The sequence below is a fragment of the Lepisosteus oculatus genome, chromosome 2, assembly GCF_040954835.1.
Source record: "Lepisosteus oculatus isolate fLepOcu1 chromosome 2, fLepOcu1.hap2, whole genome shotgun sequence".
NCBI classification, from domain to species: domain Eukaryota; kingdom Metazoa; phylum Chordata; class Actinopteri; order Semionotiformes; family Lepisosteidae; genus Lepisosteus; species Lepisosteus oculatus.
Window position 1 is genome coordinate 70,503,824 of NC_090697.1, and position 19,805 is coordinate 70,523,628.

At 40.3% G+C, this 19,805-nt stretch overlaps 1 protein-coding gene across 1 annotated transcript; it reads right to left on the reverse strand.

The window, feature by feature from the left end:
- Positions 1 to 8,958: 8,958 nt before the first annotated feature.
- elmod3 (ELMO/CED-12 domain containing 3) lies at positions 8,959 to 19,464 on the reverse strand. Its single transcript, XM_006625509.3, has 13 exons — positions 19,376 to 19,464; positions 17,066 to 18,282; positions 16,181 to 16,246; positions 15,650 to 15,727; positions 14,843 to 14,912; positions 14,302 to 14,364; positions 13,979 to 14,070; positions 13,163 to 13,286; positions 12,440 to 12,562; positions 12,072 to 12,202; positions 11,841 to 11,917; positions 11,151 to 11,278; positions 8,959 to 10,722 (listed from the first exon to the last, which is right to left on the reverse strand). Exons 2-13 carry the CDS (start codon positions 17,099 to 17,101, stop codon positions 10,487 to 10,489), a joined length of 1,224 nt encoding a protein of 407 aa, XP_006625572.1. The 5' UTR covers positions 17,102 to 18,282; positions 19,376 to 19,464; the 3' UTR covers positions 8,959 to 10,486.
- Positions 19,465 to 19,805: the final 341 nt, after the last annotated feature.

Consider the following 19,805-nt stretch of genomic DNA (forward strand, 5'->3'; position numbering starts at 1 on the left):
AAGCGCGGGCAAATGAACGATGCATATTTCTTGTGCAGAAATAAAAAAAGATTGCCCATAACACGTTTTAACAAGGCTTATGTTTTGGCTGTGTCTCGAAGGCCATTCTTTTGTTTAAATAGGACACTCAGAGGGTAAGGAGCTATTGGTGACACAGTAGCCTTTATTCTCAGTACTTTTTTCTACTTCAGCCACAAACTCCTCCTGCTTTGCCACAGTTACTAAATGTCCATGTACTCTCTACTCCAGTTACAATAAACATGTTTTAGATTAAAGAAAACACTGCTTAATCCCACCGAAGATGATTTCGGAAACCTTTATTTACAACAGAGCAAAAGCGTAAGAATTGTTACAAAAACGTTTAGAAAAACAAAATCCCACTTTCATTCGAAAACAAAACGAAATGTAACCACTAAATTGTTCTTAGCTTTCCCTTTAACAATGAATTTAAAGCAACTTTGCATGACTTACAACAGAGAAATCTCTAGTTGAGTCACCGTAATTGGAACGGAAATTGCACATTCAGTGAGGTAAACTAAGGGACTGAGTCAGACATAAGGATCGCGTCCCAGATCGACACTTATTTTTGCTCTTCCAAATTAAATAACTTTAAGAAACAATAATGTTCCGCTTGAATTCAATACAGATGTTAGTGCATTTTACATTATCTCAGATTGTTTATTTTTTTACAAAAAGAACATCATCCTATCAATATATAGTAAATCTTGGTACAAAAATACTTTTTTTTCTTGGTGTTGGAGACATTCTGAATTTCACACTATGTGAAATGTTTAGAACATTATTTCCATACACCCAAGCAAGTCTACGTTTTTCTTCCAGTTTGAGCGAACGCAGCGTTACAGTACATGTGGTGCTTTATCCATTAAAGTCACGTTAAATTTACCTCCCGGATTTTGAAAAGACAAAATACAACTCCTGGCATTAATAAAACCAACAACGATTAAGCTACTCAAAATTCGTATCAAGGAATATATTTCTGCGATGTTTTCTCACAAGCAAGAAAAAGAGCGAAGACGCTTTATGAATACGGTCCTTAAAGTAGATGTTTTTTTTTCTGGCTCTAAACTTTCACACCAGGGAATTTGAAAAAAGTGTTCAGAAATGTCCTTCTTTCTCTTAACATTTAAGAGACTTAACATTTAATTTAGGGGGGGAAATCGCCTATTTAAAAAACAGGTCTACTAACTAATGGGGACAGCAAAGATGGCTGCGAGCACAGACTGAAAGGTGGGTAGCAGTCTCTCAGGGTGCCCTGCGGCGTGCATGGTAAAGCCGCGGGGAAAGGCAGAGGGAAAATGCAGTTATTCTGGACGCCTTGTTCCATGTTTTCGGCCTCCTTTCCCCCGCGTTCTTTCTTCCACTTCGTACGGCGGTTCTGAAACCAAATCTTCACCTGCGTTTCGGACAGGCGCAGCGCCGTGGCGATGCCGTAGCGCTCGTAGACGGACAGGTAGTGCCTGGCACGAAAGTGGTTCTCGAGGACTCGGAGCTGCTCGAATGTAAAGGCTGTCCGGATCCGCCGGGACTTGCATCTGGGCTTTGCCGGGCTTGGCGATTTGAGGTTGCTCTGGGAAACGGGGCTCTCGCCGGTCCCGGGTGAAAATGCCGCAGGACACGGGTCAGCGGTTTCACCCCGGCGGGCAGAGGGCTCTGCAGTACAGTCTGTTGAGCCGTCGGTTTGTCTGTCCGGCCTTTCCTGTTGACAATCTTTGACACCTGAAAGAAAACAGAGAGGCCCCAAGAGATTATTAAAGTCTGCTTTTGTCACATGGTAAAAGCCTAGATAATTTTATTATTAGAAGTATAAGATAAATTGTATAAATATTAATACAATTGGTGTCAACGCTGTACTACTGGTTCAAATCAAGGTAATCACGTTATATTACGTTTCTTCTCGAAAGAGCGTCTTCACATGCAATAGAACAAAATAACAGCGGGCCTATGTAATAAAAGTTCGGTAAACGTTCAATACATATAAAACAGAAATCTTAAAATATTCCACAGTTACTTACATGAGCCAATGGCGTATATCTTAATAGTTTTAAGAAAAGTGGAAAGATTAAAAGAAAAGCAGAGGCATTTAAAAGCATTAAAATTTGCTTTTAATGGTGTATTGGGAACTGTGGAACAGCGAGCGCCGTGGGCCTCAATAAGAACTAATGCGCCTGCGACAAGGCACTATATCTGGTTTGGATCACTAGTTTGCAAATAGCTCTAAATTCAGATACTTAGAACATCTCCCCTTGAGGTTCGGTTCATGGTTTCCAAGCAGGGTGTGGGGGACAAAGCAGGTTTTAGGATAACGACATACTGTACGCCCGACCTTTAGGCAGCCAACGGAGTTACAAAGCCCATCCAATCGCCCCTTTGTTGTGTGCGCCAAGCGTCATAAAAAATGTATGTTTTCAAAATAAAACCGCCCGTTTATTTTCGTGCGTGGTGGAAACAGAACCCAACAGAACTGTTAAATGATTCGTAAATGTTTTCCACGTTTAATAACTGCTGCCTTAACTCGAAAAACACGATAATTTACTGTGAAGTGCCTGGACTAGATTAGCGTGCTCCGGTTTTACGTTCTCCAGCTCGCTGTGTGGCAAGTGCAACACAGCACAGCGATTCCGCAGCGCTATCTTGTGGCACCATGGACGTTTTTTTAGGCAATATATGGCGCCTTTTCAATAATGGCGCGCTAGAATTGACACGAATACTATACATAGGAAAATAAAATCTTACCATTACTTTTCTGTGTATGGTATTCGACTCCGCTTGCGCAGTAAACTCGGCTACGTCTCCCAAGAAATTTAGCAGGGTCCAAAATATCGCTCACAGAAAAAGATACTTTGCTCAGTGGTGGAAGCGTTCCAGACTGCATTCTGCGTATGATTGTAGAAAGATTAGTTTAAAAAGTACATTATGTTTTAAAGAAAACCCGCAGAAATATATATATATAAGTTTAATAACTTATATGTTTAATGAAAAACCGCAGAAGTAAACTCGAAACCCTTTTGACAGCTGAATTGAACTGGCTAGGCACCGCCGACGCGGCCTCCATTTATATTCTTCCCAGCACACGACGCTCGCACTTGTGAAATTAACATGTGTGTTTTCTTAAGAAAGTCCTCGATAATTTATGAACCATGGTGATTACAGGACAAAAAAGCCATTGCAAACAGTAAACCTCATTTAAGATTAAATCTTACTTTGGAAATGCAAACGCTGTAACAGATGATGCACTTTACCTCAGTGGAATTGCCTGAACCCCTGCTTTAAAATGCTAATGTCCTTTCACCGCTGGGGGTGTGCACACTTTCTGCTTTATTATAGAAGATCTGGTTAAAATGTGCCCTTGTTCTTTAGAAGCTTGTACCTTTTTGTTGAACTCCGTGTCATTAATTTGCAATTCTGTGATTTTACGCTGGTAGGACACGTGAAGTGTAGTTGTGATGCAAATGAAATCGCGCAGCATATAATAAACATTGTTGCGCAAATGGTTTTTGTCGTATTTTTTTGTCCGTACAAGAAAAAAAAGTTTCACCGATTAAATTGTATTTGTATTTAAATAGGTTCATTTGTGTTATTTTGATAGATAGGATGTGCCTAAAGTTTGGAGGAGGGGGTCGGGTTCGCGTATAGCATTAATGTTCAATTTAATTCCACCATAACAGACCATTATTTCTAAAGTTAGTGTAGACACCACGCCTTCTAGATTATTACAGCACTTAGTAGGCAATGATGCTGAACACTTCAGTAATACCCGCAAATTACCATTACACTGAATATTTTAGCGGGGGATCCTGCGGATTTCACGATTTCGTGCACGCCACGGAACGATATAGAAAGCTCGGAACTATTTTTCTTCCCAAATGAGTTTTAAAAAAGGTCGGAACAAAGTAAACTGGGACAGGGAGCTCTACTATGATTCCAAATATCCAGGGTGATTTTAGGGCGTACACATAATATATTTCATTTCGTACTTAACATGTATCATAGATTCTCACGGGAGCATAAGGCAGGAACGCGTCAAACCCATACTGATATTATGGCTAACTTGAGTATCAGTAGTACCGGCAAACATTGATTATAAAACTTTTGTGATGCGTGGCTTCCATGGTACTTTAAATGACAAACTGTTATGCTATCGCTTCTTAAACTCTGTATAAACCATTACCCAGAAGAAGTAAACGTCCTGTAGTTCTATAACAATCCTCGTTGCTTACTTTGCCTACTAGCACCATTCGGCACATCAAGGTAGCCCTTTAGATGTAAAGAATACCTTGGATCAATTTTCAGTGGTTTGCTGTACTTAATGACAAGGAACGTGTATTCTCTTGCCGGTAGCCATTTTACTCCTCATGCAGAAGTAAATGTTTCATCCACTGAGAAAAGACTAAATAAAAAAAGCAGTCAACCAGATGACCGAGTTAAAATACAGAAAATGTTGTCAAGGAATGTTTTTTAGACTACACTAACCCTTGTTATTAGCTTTAAAGGATATATTGGACCCTTAGAAGTTACTTATTTTAAAAGTTTCCTTTATGTAGTGTACGTTTTGGGTGGATGACTGACTTTGCAGATAAGGAAAACAGTTTAGAAGAGAAGAGGGAATTTTAAAACATTGAGCAGTTTTCCTGAATCTTTCCATTGAACTGCTCAGGTGCCTTTCAGGATATAAAGTGAAGGACATGTGAGGTGAGGCCCGCCTAGCAAGACAATTAGCAGATGTTGGAAGCAGTGGTGACCCTTTACGACCCCGGCTCTCGTCCTGGGGCCCAGTGGGATAGAAGGCTATAGAGAATGAATGGGCAGCTGTCAGGCGTGTGCCTTCTGCCTCTTACAGCGCTTGCCCTTGGAGGGAGGGGTTTTAGTGCATAGAGCTGGGCGCAGTACGTCTCCCTTGGACACTCGGCACACGCACAGGGTGAATGCGTAAGGATAAAGGATTCCAGGTTCTCGCAAGAATTCTTAGATCTTAATGTGATGAGCTAGACCATTCTCAGTTTTTCTCAGATGCGAAAACAGAACGGTTTGTGGAATTCATCCGTTTTGTGGTTTGTATGCCTCTCCAATGACTTGTATACACCTGTTTCTGGATCACCTCTAGCACAAACCACTTATTGCTTGTACTGTATTTCTACCATTGCCTGTCAATAGTATTACATTAGCCTTACAGTCTTGTTCTGCAATCAAATGTGTTTTAACATACTGTGTAAGAACAGAGTTCTAGAGTGGAAATGAAATGGCCAAGAACTATAGTCTTCAAATGTAATTTATTTGTAATGCTTCTCCATACAATGTACAACTGTATATATGTAGCAGTAATGAGTTATAAAATAGATCTTCTACAATTCACACATTAAGGAACAAATTAATATGAAACAAAGTAGACAAAGTAAAATTCAGGGAATATGAAGTTGCTTTGTCTCAATGAATACAATTAATAAGGATCTAGAGAGTAAGCAGACATCCAAGAGAGAAATCAAAAAGCCAAGCAAACAGACTATGCATTGGAGGTGAAAAATAATTCTTAATTAGGGAACTTAAAAGTAAGCATTTTATTTCAAGTCTTGGTAATTTGTCAATATGATTCTGACAGTTTAATTTTTGGTAGCAACAACAGTCAAAAGCTTTTTTGAATTCCTCACTCTAATTAAATGACTTGAGCATAGAAGGCAAACACATCCCGAGACAAAAGTATCATAAATATATATGCCTTTGCTAAGATTATCAAAAGCCCTTTGAACATGGCTTCATTTACATAGATTTGCAGAAGTGTGGATGTGGGCAAACATATCATTTTCACTGTAAGCAGTGAGATTTTACATATATTGTTCCAAATTTATACATGTATTTCCATCTGGAACACTTAAAAATGTACAGGACCTAGCCATGTTGCATATATTTTAATACTTGGTGAAAATTGAAGCGTTGGCAAATTAAAAAAAAACAGCAGCCTAACACATTGTTCCTGTAGGTTAAAGCCACTACACTGCTCAGTCAGTGCCTAACAAAAGGCATGTATGTTTCATTGAAAAGTGAACAATTCAAACAAGCACTCAGCTCCCGTTTGGTCTGAAGTTCTAACAAGTGAGAGGCGAAGCTATTTCATGCTTATGGGTTGTTAGGCTGCAAGAGTATTACTGGTTAACATCAGCAGTGATCCTGGTTCTATATACTGCATATAATTCTTAGTAATTGTGAATGTATAAGATTCTGGTAGAGTTGAGCCAGCACCAAAGCTGCAAAAGCCATTTTGCCGGCCTCATGGCGATTCTGGATTGCTGGAAGAACAATGCCGCTCTGCTCAATCACAAAGGAGTCAAACTACTAAAGAGACTGCATGCTCCTTAACTAGGATATAAGGTGCCATAAATAAGTACATTGCTTTTTTTGGGGGGGGCTAAAGTTTGCATGCAAACCCCAGCAACACCGAGCTTAGCCAGAACCGCGATGCAGCTATTTCATCTTCCTTTGATCCGAGCCCCCTCGCAGCAGAGCTGGATGTGAACCAGATCGAACATAACAGTAGCTGTGCACCAGAAGTCCAAACCACTGTCAAGGGGATGAAGAAGTAGGGCTTCACGATGCACATGCCACACAGAGCAGGTGCAAACAGCAGTGTTCACCTCCAAAAGACAGCAGCCCATTTCGTGTAACAGACTGAAACGGAGATTCAACTCATCTGAAAACAATTGAAATCTGATGACAGTAGCACTTATGTTGAACAAAAATGTGCACAACACTGCTCATTTCAAAATAAGAACAGTGTGAGAGAGGCCTGAATGTCCCTTATGGAATAAAAACCCTGCCTTGCTGGATTATATTAACTCTAAGGTAGCAGGTAATATATAAAGCACTACAGCACTTGTACTTTTATTAAACAGAGGAAAGTGCTGGTTCAAGTGCAAGGTAAATACAGAAGTATAATGTCCATGTAATAGTCTTCCTTATACAGTAAAGGGCTTTTTCTGTGGATAGTTTAAACTTAGGCTACTTTCATGTTCCCCTTTTCCCCAAAAAGCTTCCTAAGACTGGGGCTGCCAGGGTAAGTAGGTGGTTGCATACACAATCGTAAGGGTCCAATTTGTTGCAATAAAGCAGCAGGGGAGGTACAAATGCTTAACTGCCCCTCAAGTCTGGTGGAATAAACTGAAACACACAGAGATCGTGACCCCTTCTGTTGGACAGACTCCCAGCAGTGCAACGACAATACAACAGACACAGAACAAAGAGAAGCTTCCTTTGCACTGCAGACTTCCATGGTCTAGGGGCTACATGCATTCTACACCAGGGTAATTCACTCATTGGCATACTGCAAACATTTAACTACACTATAAAATAATTAAGCTTTTAACTTTTTTCAAAGAACCATTAAGCATATTTTATGTTAGACACTAGATAACCAGTAAAATAGATCTCTAACTGCATAGCACTTATCAGACAGTACAGGAAGTCAGGAGGATTTTTACAGTGATGTTTACTGCAGTGTTAAATACATTACAGGAGCGTGTCAGTAGTTCCTTGCTTCAATCTCTGACATGTGTAAAAAACTATAGAGATAACTTTGTTTAAAATCATGAGGGTCTGTTACCAAACCCCATTTAACTAACCGTTGTCCTAACTTCCTCAGTCCATCGTATTTGCTTTGCATCTGTCAAGTAAAAGGCCATTCCTTCAGTATCTCACAAAGATTACCCTAGAAGACCTGTAAAACTTTGTGCTCAACTTATTTTGTTTTTCTTAAAAAAATATTAGTTAAGAGTAACCTTTGTCCACAACAGGTTTTGACTGTTACAACAATCCATAAGATTTCAATCCAATTCCACTGTAAAATGAGTCAAATCATTTTGTCTTTAACAGGTTTTGCAAGTGTATCAATTTCCATATGCTATACAGATAGAAGTGCTTTATATTCAAGTTGTTGTACAAATGAGTTGTGATGCATTTTAAACTGTACATGTCCACCAGAGATTTGTCACTGTTTATATACAACAAATAAAACTTTCAGTATTAGATCTGTTTTGCCACAGTGTTATCCAACATACCAATAACTAAATGAAGAAACTGTTGTTGAAATACATGAGTGGTGATCTCACACATACATGGAATTTATTAATAAAACATTCAGCACTCAGCATTCATGCATTCACATTTGTACAATATTCCCTCAGTACAGCCTCACAGCACAAGATTCAAGAAAAAGTTATAAAAAAAACTTGAAATACACTTGTAAAATTTAGTCCAACCAATTTGCTTAATTAGAGGGATCATCATTGTCACGAACTGATATTATGCCTAATCCTCATGATTTTAAGAATAAATAAGCTGGCAAGGTTTCTTGCTATTAATTGTGGTTCTGTTAATTCAATAAAGTTCTGCTTGGTCGGTTTCACCACGTTCCTTTTCAGTGTTTTAGTTTTATCATTAAGTAACTACTGCTAGACCCTTAAAATGAAAAGAACTCAGATTTTGAAAAACAAAACCTAGATATCTAAATTAAACCTTCTGTAAATTTATGTTTCTCAAAAAACAGGATCAATTTATAGCTTTAAATGTAGGCAGAATTAGAACTGAAAACTCTCCTTTGCACTACTACAGCTTTGTGTATATTATCTAAATCATTTAGTATCAATAGTAATTGGGCAACCTAGCAAATATTGTTGCATAAAATTAAGATCAAATTAAAAAATTTACAAGGATCACTCTACACCTATTTTATCCAGTGCTGTCAATTTTGTGTCCTGAAAGAATGAAAGCTATAATTTGTTTGCATGCTGAAAAGGTCTAAATTACCTGTTTTGTCTGAGCTGTAGTGTTCCCAAACGTAAAGTGCAGCAGGTTCTTTGTCAAGGGTGACGATTAATCTAACAGCCACAATACTGAATGATTAATCTCTTTTCATACCTAAAGATTGTGTCAAAATCATGGCTCATTGTCATATCAAGTAATGCACATTTTTATTTTATGGGGTAAACAGGATAAACAAGAGAAGAAAACGACTAGCTTTAATTCTCTGACTAACCACCAGGTTAAATCTGGTGTTTATTAGTGTCCTACCATTATAAACAAAGTGTAACTGGTAACATAAGCCAAATGCCACTGAAACCTGAGTTTACAAAATCCTGTGGTCAGGGGTATACAGAACAAAGCACATGGATTACAGCTACTTGTAAAAGGGTGGCTGCATGGTTATGTCACCAATATTTAAACACATTTAAACTCGCAGCATGAAGCAGTAGCTGGAAAGCACAAATGAAAATACAGCAGGGATCTACTGACCAGGTGAATACTTCACATCCTGAGCAACAGCACTACCTACGGCTAGCACAGAGAATACTGCCAAGATTGAGCGCAATGGAAGGAACAATTCACAAAGCCTTTTGCAACAGGAAGTGCACATGTTCAAGTGTAACCTCAACATTTCATGATGGGAGAAAAAAAAATAGCAAGAGGATAAAATAATAATTTAATGCAAATTAAAGGTAAGTTCTAAAATTACTCAAGTCTGAAGTTTAATCATTTAATTTTATCTCCAGTCAAAAGGCTTAGTAAACCGTTTGCTCTTGTTATTGGGAAGCTTTGTGGAGATTAGCTTGAGACAGCATGGCAACATCAGTCTGAAAAGATCAGCTGTTTTGCACCTGCACCTATTTCAACCTAGTTTTAAAACATTTATTTGAAAACATTTTTAATGTCTGGATGGTATTTAAATGAGGCAAATGACAGTGCTGTACCCAGTGGTGCTGAGACTATTTCAGACAATCTGAAGCACCTTAGAATCGCAAACCACTACAAAACTCTACTCAGCATCAAGTTATAATGTTATGATCACTCCAAAGTGTCAGTATATTCCTGAACTCCATACATCCCTACCTCTGCGGATGGAAAAGGGTTCCCACACTCCCTTTAGGCTAATCTTCAGGGATACTTTAACCAGTTATCTGTCAAAACACTACCATATCAGCACATTTTAATCCCTCACAACCAAACGATCTTCTCCTTTTATAGCTGAAGACACATTACTCCTTATTACAGATGTCCTGATGATCTTAATCTTGGCTGTTTGAGGTTAATGCTTCAAATTTGGTTGCCCATCTCAATGACATTCTTTCACACAGCCATAACCAACAAAGTCCTTTTATCACATTTTAAATATGAACCTACATATTTGCGATATTTGCCATCACCTTCCAGAATCAGTAATGTAAAACAACTGTGAAGAGGTTGCTTTTTAAGGAGCTTTCCTCATTGGTTCAATACAAGAAATGACACATTTGTACCAGCTGCATTGTGAATACAAATGAGAGAAGCCTTCCAGGTCGTGTGGGAGCCCTTTAGCACAGCCTCTCTCAAGCCCTCAGTTCACCCTGCCGTCAGTGCTGCTGTGTGGAAAACGTTTGGTGATAATGAAGCGTTACTGACATCTCCTGACCGGTCTGGGTCCCTCTCCACCTGTGAGCATGTCCTATTAGATGAGCCGGGCCTCTCCTTCCATCTCGGGTGGAAGTTCGCACACCCCGATGAAGTTCATTTCCTTGCCACTGGACCGCGTTGCAGAGGGGCCCAACTGCGAAGACCTGGGAGAGGGGTTTTGGGAGGGGGTCTCGGGTACCAGGCCGCCACCCCCGGCCCGGCGCTCGTGCAAAAACCCCTCCAGACGCCGCAAGAGCTGTTTTGGATTTTTCTTGGCAAACATTTCCACTTCTGCAATGGAAAGACAATGTGGGGATTCGGATGAGCTGTTCTAGGACATGGTGTCCGAGAAGACAAGCTGAGGGAACCGTTAGTGTGGCTTTGAATAAAGCATAACCTATCAAAACAAGCAAAAGTTAAAAGCTACGATATGTAGGACTGAAAAATGTTTACAAGAAGAGTTGAGCAAGTCTGGAATAAACTTCAGAGTTATGCAGTGGTAGCTGACTGTAGAGGATCATTTAAGAAGCAGCTGAAGGACATTCAAGGATCATGAGCTAATCACACAATAAGGACCGACTAAATGTTTTTCTAAATGTTCGTATACATATTTGACAATGTACTGCTAAATGAAATGAGCTGTTGAGAAAATTAACAACAACTTGGACAAAAGCTCTGGGCGTCTAACACCAGACTGAGGATGCCTTCTCCATCATTACCTTTCAGTACAAAGCCAGAATCAGAGATGGTTTTGCACTGCGTCTTCCAGATCTGGTACAGCTGCAGGAACGTGGCGACGTAGAAGTCATTAAGCACCCCAACCACCTGCTGCCTGCGATTGCATTCCCTAAAAACAACAGAATCAGTAACCACTCCCACATACTCTTCAGCTGCACAAAATGCATTTAATGTCTTATTCACAATGAATTTTAAAATCCTCGTTTTCTGACGGACACTCCAGCTCCCATGTGGACATGTACTCCAAGGTCATCTAAACCGTACAAAGGAACAAGTAAAGGTTTATTCCATGCCAAATAAAAACAACGTTTTGGCTGTGGAGCCTTCTTCAGTTTGTGTGTCTTTTCTTCTTTTCAGCATGGAATAAACCTTTACTTGCTCCTTTGCAGCCTACGCATGCTGACACAGCTACCTACTTAACAAAGACAGGCTCTTTCAGTTAATGTGTCTTGTCTTAGACACTCTGCAGAGCATCAAAGAATCCAAGACATCCAACATGAGACTAAAGACACCTTCTCTACCTTTCATTTTTATTTACTAGTTATATTTTAAAAAATCCTGCTTGCAGGAAGGAAAGTGTATAAATTAAGATTTCACCTTACCATACAACAGTAGCAAATGACATTCTGCTACAATACGTTTTAATCAGGCAGGTTACCTGCACTACTTACTTAGTGAGGCACTCGTCTCGTAGGGCATGGAGGGCAATGCGAGTAATATTAATAGACATCAAACAGAAGGGGAAATTCTGTAAAACAAGTAGTACACAGTTAAATGGACTGCGCCAGTCTGTTCCTTTTGATTTTGACTAAGATCCAGTTCTGAGCCTCTACTTTGTAAGAATGAATGAAAACTTGTTCACCTTTTTGGTCAGTGTTCGGGGTAAACATATGACTGCTGACCTGAGTAGTATGCTGGGAGAGCTTGTAGATGTCTCGAGCCAGCTGGAGTGTCTCTGGGTCCATGACCAGGTACAGCGTGTGCATCAATCCCAGGAAGCCAGTTCCTCTCAGGTCCGTGGCAGGGTCTGTGCCTGTTCCACACATACACACACAGCGAGGAAACACCAAAAAAAAAAAAGATCTAAAAGAAGTTGCACCACTGATTATTAGAGACTGTCCCATCATGATAGCACCTGGTCATGAAACTTATTAAAGCGGAGACTGGAAAACCACCAGCACATATCTTAAATCTGTGCACAGAATCCCAACAGTCCCTCAAGAAGCAGAAGCCCCTCCAGGGAAAATAGGTTACTTCAAAATCTGCTTACCCTGGAATCCCAGCGCCTCCCAGTGTGGCCCATAGCGAGGGCAGTCCACACGGCTGCCAGTGAGCCTCTTGTAGATAGTCTGCAGCACTCGTGTGTGTACCTTCTGGCTGTTATCCAGAGAGCCTGCAGAATGCAAAGCCAGATCACAACACTAGGAAACTCTTCTTTCCTGGAGACATGCTGGACCTACAGGTTTTCCATTCATAAAATGGGGACAGGACAAGCCATCCCCAGCACTCCTGACCATTAGGAGGCTTTAGAATGAAGAAGAGCAGGGCAGTGCTTACAATGACCAAAGACATTGACAGGGCAACTTTAACTGCTACCCAGTTTAACTACCTTAAAGTAAAGTCACTCTGTGTCTGCATTTCACGTATTGCAGGCTTCATGGTTTATGTGATCCAGAAATACATTATACCCCCTTGACTACTATATCTTAAAAACAGTTTTCCTGAATCAGGTATTCCGGGAGTACTGAGGACAGAGTACTCTGAGGGCAAATGAGAAACAGATGGCTGAGTGCCCAGAGCCTGTATGCTGAGGTAGTGTGGAGTAGACTAAATACACCTTAGGCAAAGTGGCGTTGATGTGCAGGTAGGACAAAAAGAGATGGGCATTTGTACAGGACGTCAGTCACAAAAACAAAGCACGGGATATCTTGGGTGGGATGGGATATGCAGTGAAAGGCTGTTATTCGCTGGCCCTGTAGCAGCAAGCACTCACACTGTGCGATGGCAAACACCAGATCCCTCTCCTGCAGCAGCTCACGGTGCAGTCTGGGCGGGCCAAACAGGAAGTGTGTGATGGCGGCGAGGCCTGTACGTCGCACTGTGGGCTGGATGTTCTTCTGAAGGGGGATTGGGCAGAGAAATATTATCCTTTTAAAAGCTCGTTTGGTTTTAATATAACAAACAATATCTTCTTTTAAATTTTAAAGTCCCGAGCATTCTTTTTTTTTTTTAATATGAAGCTGACAAATACTTCATCACAAACCTCCTAGCTTTGCCAGGGAAAGTCCCACTAAAAGTTGGACCTCTTTTTTTTTTTTGAGTGTCAGTCCATGAGGTGTTAAGAGGGTCTCTGTGAACTCTGTACATTCTTTTTCTGCTGAAGTTGCAGTATTTTATGAGGTGGACATTCAGAACTGGAACAGAATGCTGGATACAAGGGCTACTACTATACACATTTTATACTGTGTTATATAAAGTAGGAACACATTCTATGAAATTAATTAACCAATTGTGTTAAAAGAAGTTACATTTGGAAATAGATGAGCGTGATCTCGGAAGACTGCCAATCTGATAAGCCCAGAAAAGCACAATAGATAAAAGAGAAATATTTAAGGACTGTTCTAAGGTTGCTAGTAAATAAGTGATCTGAGGACCTCAAACAAATGCTTCTTGAAAGAGTTTGATATTCTGCAATAACAATGCGTGTTAACATTCCAGTTGCCTTTATTTTTTTCTCTCACATTAAATAGATAAAGACGATGTGGCAACAATCCTCTCCATCAGACCAGGCGTGCCGTTTACAACTTACCATGTACTCCGAAAGGTCTGTGGTCTGGAAATGCTGCAGTGCCTCATTGAAGGAAATCAGGGGTGTGTGACCAGTTGAGTCCTCTGAAAAAGCTGCAGGGAGATGAAAAAAGCTAGAAACACCCAGAGGTCTCTCTTTTCTGAGAAGCCTAACCCCTATACATTGGCACTGCCTGTTACTGGAGAAACATGAAAAAGTCTGCTGTACAAACAGAAAAGGAAAGAAAAAACTGTCTGTTTTTCTTTCTGCAAGCTTAGAATTTAAGGTCCTGCAGAGAAGATGATGGATTTATCCGTAACATGCACACGAGGCTGGAAGCTCACCTGGCTGTATGCACTCCAGGGCCTCCCATTGCTCCTGGGCCTGTAGGATCTCTGGGCTCACCTCTGTGATAAAAAACAGCTGTGAGGAGAACCCGCTGAGCCACCTGCTCATTCAACACGAGATCCAGCGACCAAGGGGTACTGCAGGACAAGGGCTAGGAGCAGCCCGGCCAGAGAAGCTGTGAGAGGAGTGAGCCAAAGCAACTGGATTAAACTGCAAAAAGAGTCCAGCACTGACAACCAGCAATATTAGCTAAGCTCCCCTTGTGTGTCAACCTCAAACGCAGGCTGGTAACCAAGGCAAAAGGCTCACTCTTTGGGGAATAGGCAAAGCATGTGTGCTCACTGGCTCTCATCCATCTTTATCGTCCTCGTACAACTGTGTTTAACTCCGTGCATGCCTGGTCCAAGGGAAATCTGCAGCTACAAGGTGTTATTTATGAGTAGTTTCACTGCAGAAAAGCATATCAGTTCCAAGGTACATTTGGGGTACTTGTCATTTCACTTCATCAATTCTAGTTTGCTTCAGAGAAAAACATACCTTCTTTCTCATGGTTCTCCCTTCCAGCTGTGAGAGACTGCAATAGGCCATTCTGCTTCAAAGCTGAAATCTAAAAAACAAAACAAATAGAGCATTCTCAAACACATTCTTTTGGCCTTCTGACTCTTAACACACAAAACTGTTTGTGGCTAAAAAAATATATAAAATCAGGGTCCTTTATGACATACTAACGCACTGGAAATTGTTTTAATCTTGATCTCTCAAACCAGAAAGAGATGATTGGTCATTTCATACAATATCTAGCCATGTGCTTTTTGTGTAAGTCAAGGTCTTAATTTTCCCCAAATAATTGTGGACAAGCAACTCACTCCTCAATAAATGAATTTGGTCATGATAAAGGGCCAGAGCACCCGGTCTAGGCTACAAGATCTGAACATGCAAAAGGTGAACTATGAACAAAACCGTTCATGTGCCTGATGTATAAGGTACTGTACAAAGTACTGAAAACTAGAGTAATTAGATTCTTTCACACTCTACCTAACATTTGTGTTCATAACAAGTAAAAATACTTTAATACTTCTTTACATTCTTAAATTTGACAACAGCATTCATTTCTAGAACAGTAACAGATACAGGTGTTGTTACTCCTTGGCTCATTTTCAATAACAAACCCAATGACCAATTCTTATGTTTGTGTGTTTTATCAACCAAAAGACAATAGAAACTGGCAACAGGCACTTTTGTTTTCTGAGAGCTTCTTTACATTACAGTAAAGTACATTACAGTACTTTACATTCTTTACAAGCATGCTATATTTCAACCCATGGGGAGCACCCGCATACTCACTGGCACCGATTTGAGTGCTGAGCTCCCATTGACTTGATCCTTAGGGTTGTGACACTCTGATGTAATCCCATTCGTACCCTGTGGAAAACCACACAAAAAAATGGAGACCACTGTAAAGGCCTAACCCACAAAAACCAGGGGCAAACACTTCAAAACTCCAACCCTTCCAGTTCATAACTGGTGTTAATCAGTGAATGGTCAACAACAGCTATGAAAAAGGTTTATTCCATATTGAAAGGAAAAGAAAAGAGAAAGCGTTTTAGCTGTTGAGACACAGCTGAAATGTTTTCTTTGCTTTTCAGCATGGAATAAATCTTTATCTGCTCCTGTGCAGCCTATGCATGCTGACACAGCGACTGTACCTACTTGAACTTCGTGAAACAATCAATACAGGAAACATTCATCCGTAGGATGAAATCGGCAGGAACAACTACTGTAGCCTTTGCAAAACCTACGGGATCATATTTCGAAACTGAAAGCCTGTGTTCCTAGCTTTAATAATCTCTGAAGATATTCATTACTGATACTCACAGTTTTATGAGCAGAGCAACCATTGGTTAAATCTGGTTTGCTTTCCTGAGGTACCCCATTAGAACCCTGAAAAAGGAGATGGACAAAAAAAGCAAACTATTACCGTACATCTTACTCAGATAGAGGAGGATGTTTGCCACACAGGTCACCGCAAACCATTTTTTGTAATTGTGCTGTACACACATACAGTAAATACATTGGAGTTTAATTCATTTCAGTTTTTGCAACTGCAGGCTCTTTAGACAACATTTTGAGTAACTGTGCATACACAGGCACACAAGAAAATAAAATCAAATACATTTGCATTTCTGCTTCAGTGATACAAAATGTACCATTGTCTGTAGTTTCTTATAAACTAACAGGGCAAAAATCACTGATTTTAAAGGCGGTTTTAAGGTCTTACCTGGATACTCTTAATAATGTACAGAAAACATGATTTGTGGCCATAAATGCACTTTGAAAGCGAATGACTTGCCTATGAGTCTGACAGGGATGTGGCGAGAAAATGAGAACTGCTGAGTAAATATGAAAACCATCTACTCCACACAGCACAGAGAGAAGTGCAGATAAAGAACTTTCCGGACAGTTATTATCAGACCAAGGCAGAATCTATAACTATATCCAAATAGTTTGTCTACAAACTTCCTTTGAGTGTCCAAAACTATTGATGGCCAGAATTAGATTACAAATCTTCGTTGGGAGTTCATGAAATGCAAAGCAATACTGCCCAGTCAAAGACATCACCCATGTTAATGCAGTTACACAAAATTTTTGTGGGATCAAAAGTACCACTCTCAAGTCCTGCAGTAGCCTTTTCCATGCTGTATAAACCGAGACCCTGGAGATCCCCAGTGGGGCTTCCGATCAAGGGCACACAATACATACCTCCTCTTTTATGATGCCAGCAATATCCCCTTCCATGACATCCACCTGCAATGCTGGACCAACTTCTCTCTGGCTATAGCCCCTCCGCCCAGTCCCTGAAAGCTTTAGCACAAACTAAGAGGTCTCCAACAGCAGCCAATGTACAACACAGCTACTGCCATGAGGACACGCATAGTGTTTAAAATGAAGAGTCCATTTAAGATAACAATAATGCATATAATGGCAGTGCACCAAAAACCAAAAGAAAGGGAGAAATGGAAAACATGAGGCAGTAAATTCAAATGTTTGCAAGAACGAAGACACAAGGGGTAAAAAGCCCCAACAAAACAGTTCTTTGTGGCCAATTTCAAACTTTCAAAAACATGGAATCAAGTCATTGGATCAATTCATCCACACTGAAGCTCTGGATTCCAAGACAAGGGCAGCAATTTCTTTCTTACACAAAACCGGATTTTTATTTATTTTATTTTTTCCCCGCTCTTGATGCGTCAAGGTGACTGAGCAACAAACAGCGATGAATCTAGCCGACTCCTCTTCTGGTCGAGAAGCAGGGGCTAGAAAATGAACGGATCGATTATGGGAGTCTGTCATCAGCACACAACTTGCGCACGAGCAGCCCAGCTGTCTTCTTCAGCGGCCCCCCCATCAGCAAGACCGCCCTTCCTCCGGAGAACGAGGTGGCAGGCAAGAGAAACGGGCTCTGCCAGCCTCGCGTGGCATCACGCTGGCGCCCGCCGCCGTGCAACGCTCGGGAACCGGACCACTTCAACGGCAGCGGACAGTCGGACATGGACCTGCTGGAAACATGCCCATAACCTTAGCGTGTCCCGCTTTGTTGCATTGGGCTTTCGAATAAGCTACTGGGGTCCACCATGGAACATGGCAGATGATGGCCCAGAGACACGTTTGTATAGTGACCACAGTTCAGGCCAGTGGCCACACCAGGAGAGGAGTAAGCAATCACCCAGGCGACAGGGGCCTACATCGGCCCCCCACAATTCTGCCGTGCAGTATTTGAGGGGAAGGATTTGTCAACCACTGGAAACTACGGTCTGGGGAGCAGCATTGCAGAGCCTAGCGAATGTGGGGCCAGTAAGGTATTCCAGCTCCTCCTCTTCAATGGAGACCGGGCCTCTCTTGGCAGATTTAACTGAACAACTGAGTGTCTGTTGCTTGGTGCTGTAGATCTTAATTCTCTCCCCCACAAGTGCCAGGAGCTAGAGAGGAAAGACAATAGGAATCATTACAAGTGACAACCTACCTGTCAGGTGCACTTTTGCATCCTACCGTAACCCACATCACATAGACTACTTCAGACAAAGATAGTCCCACTGATTATGCAACAGGTGAGATAACATTGGACACCAAATAGTCAATTGGCTCTGTTTCGGCAGAAAAAAAGAAAACTTAACGACAATCGTCGCAAGAATACCCAACATGTAATGGTGTGCATTAAATCCACAGATACAGTATATAATGCATACAATGAGAATGAAATAAGCGTTAAACTGGCCATTCTTTCTTTAAGATATAACAGCTTCAGCTTTGCTTTACTAAAAAAAAAGTTCCAGTTATCAGGGCAACTTAAGAAGAACAGTATTATTTTCTAGTATTTTTTTACTAGTTAAAATAAAGCAACAACAACTTCAACAATTTACACTGGACCAGAAACATTCTATGAAAAATCATAAATATACATATAGACTACTAAGAAATTATAACCTCATTATAATTATAACCTCAACGAAAGCTGTCCCAAATAATAACAAGAGCATTTGTTTGTTTAATTTACTAGGCACAAATACAATTATTTTCAATGGTGTATTTTAAAAATTAAAAAATAATGCTGATGAAAGAATTAAAGAATTATTTTTTTTAAATAAAAAAACATTTTCTTCTTGTGTATTCTGTATAACCAGCTTTAACGCGCAATAAGTTTTCATTGATGCCACTAAAAACCCTTAACTTAAAAGCTTGCTGCATAAATTATATATTACTGAGTTTTTGCGCCTGCGACTCCATTAATTGTAAATACAGTGTTACTAAACGGTTTTACACATTAAGTGAATAAAACAATTAAAAAATATATTTCAAAAGTAAAATAAAACAGTCGGCATTTTAATACACACTGTACAGCTGACTATAACGTAGAACAATTCTCTCAAAACCCCTTTCACTCTGTGCAACTCCTCGTACATTTTTTCAGAAAGTTTGTAAATCAAGTTACCAATGTAATACTATTAATTCTTGTTCTAAACACATCACTTGCATTAGCGGATACAATTATAAATCTCAGTTTTTTATTTTTACCTCAGTTTCACTCTCTCCAATCTCGGCTTCCCTTCCCCCTCTAAGTTACTAAAACTCTGCCGAAACGTGAGATGGAAATTGTAGTCTTTACATCCTTCGGCTTCCCACTCTAATAGTGACCTTCCCACCGTACTTATAAACTGCGTTACCCAAAAACCCCCGGGAGCAAGTGCTGAGCTGCTGCGGATTTACGCTGCACTATGGGTATTGTAGTGTTAATGATCAGTACATGCCAGTCACATTACAGAACATTAAAACAACAACTTCCGTCAGCCTTTTAAACACCCAGTCGAAAGAGTTCTGTAACGGGAAGCAAAGGTGGTCAATTCACTTTTTTGTAGGCTTGATATAGGAGAAAACAGCTTCAAGTATTTTAAACCTGTTTTAATTATGGATCAAAACATTTTTGGTATTGATCAATAAATGAGAT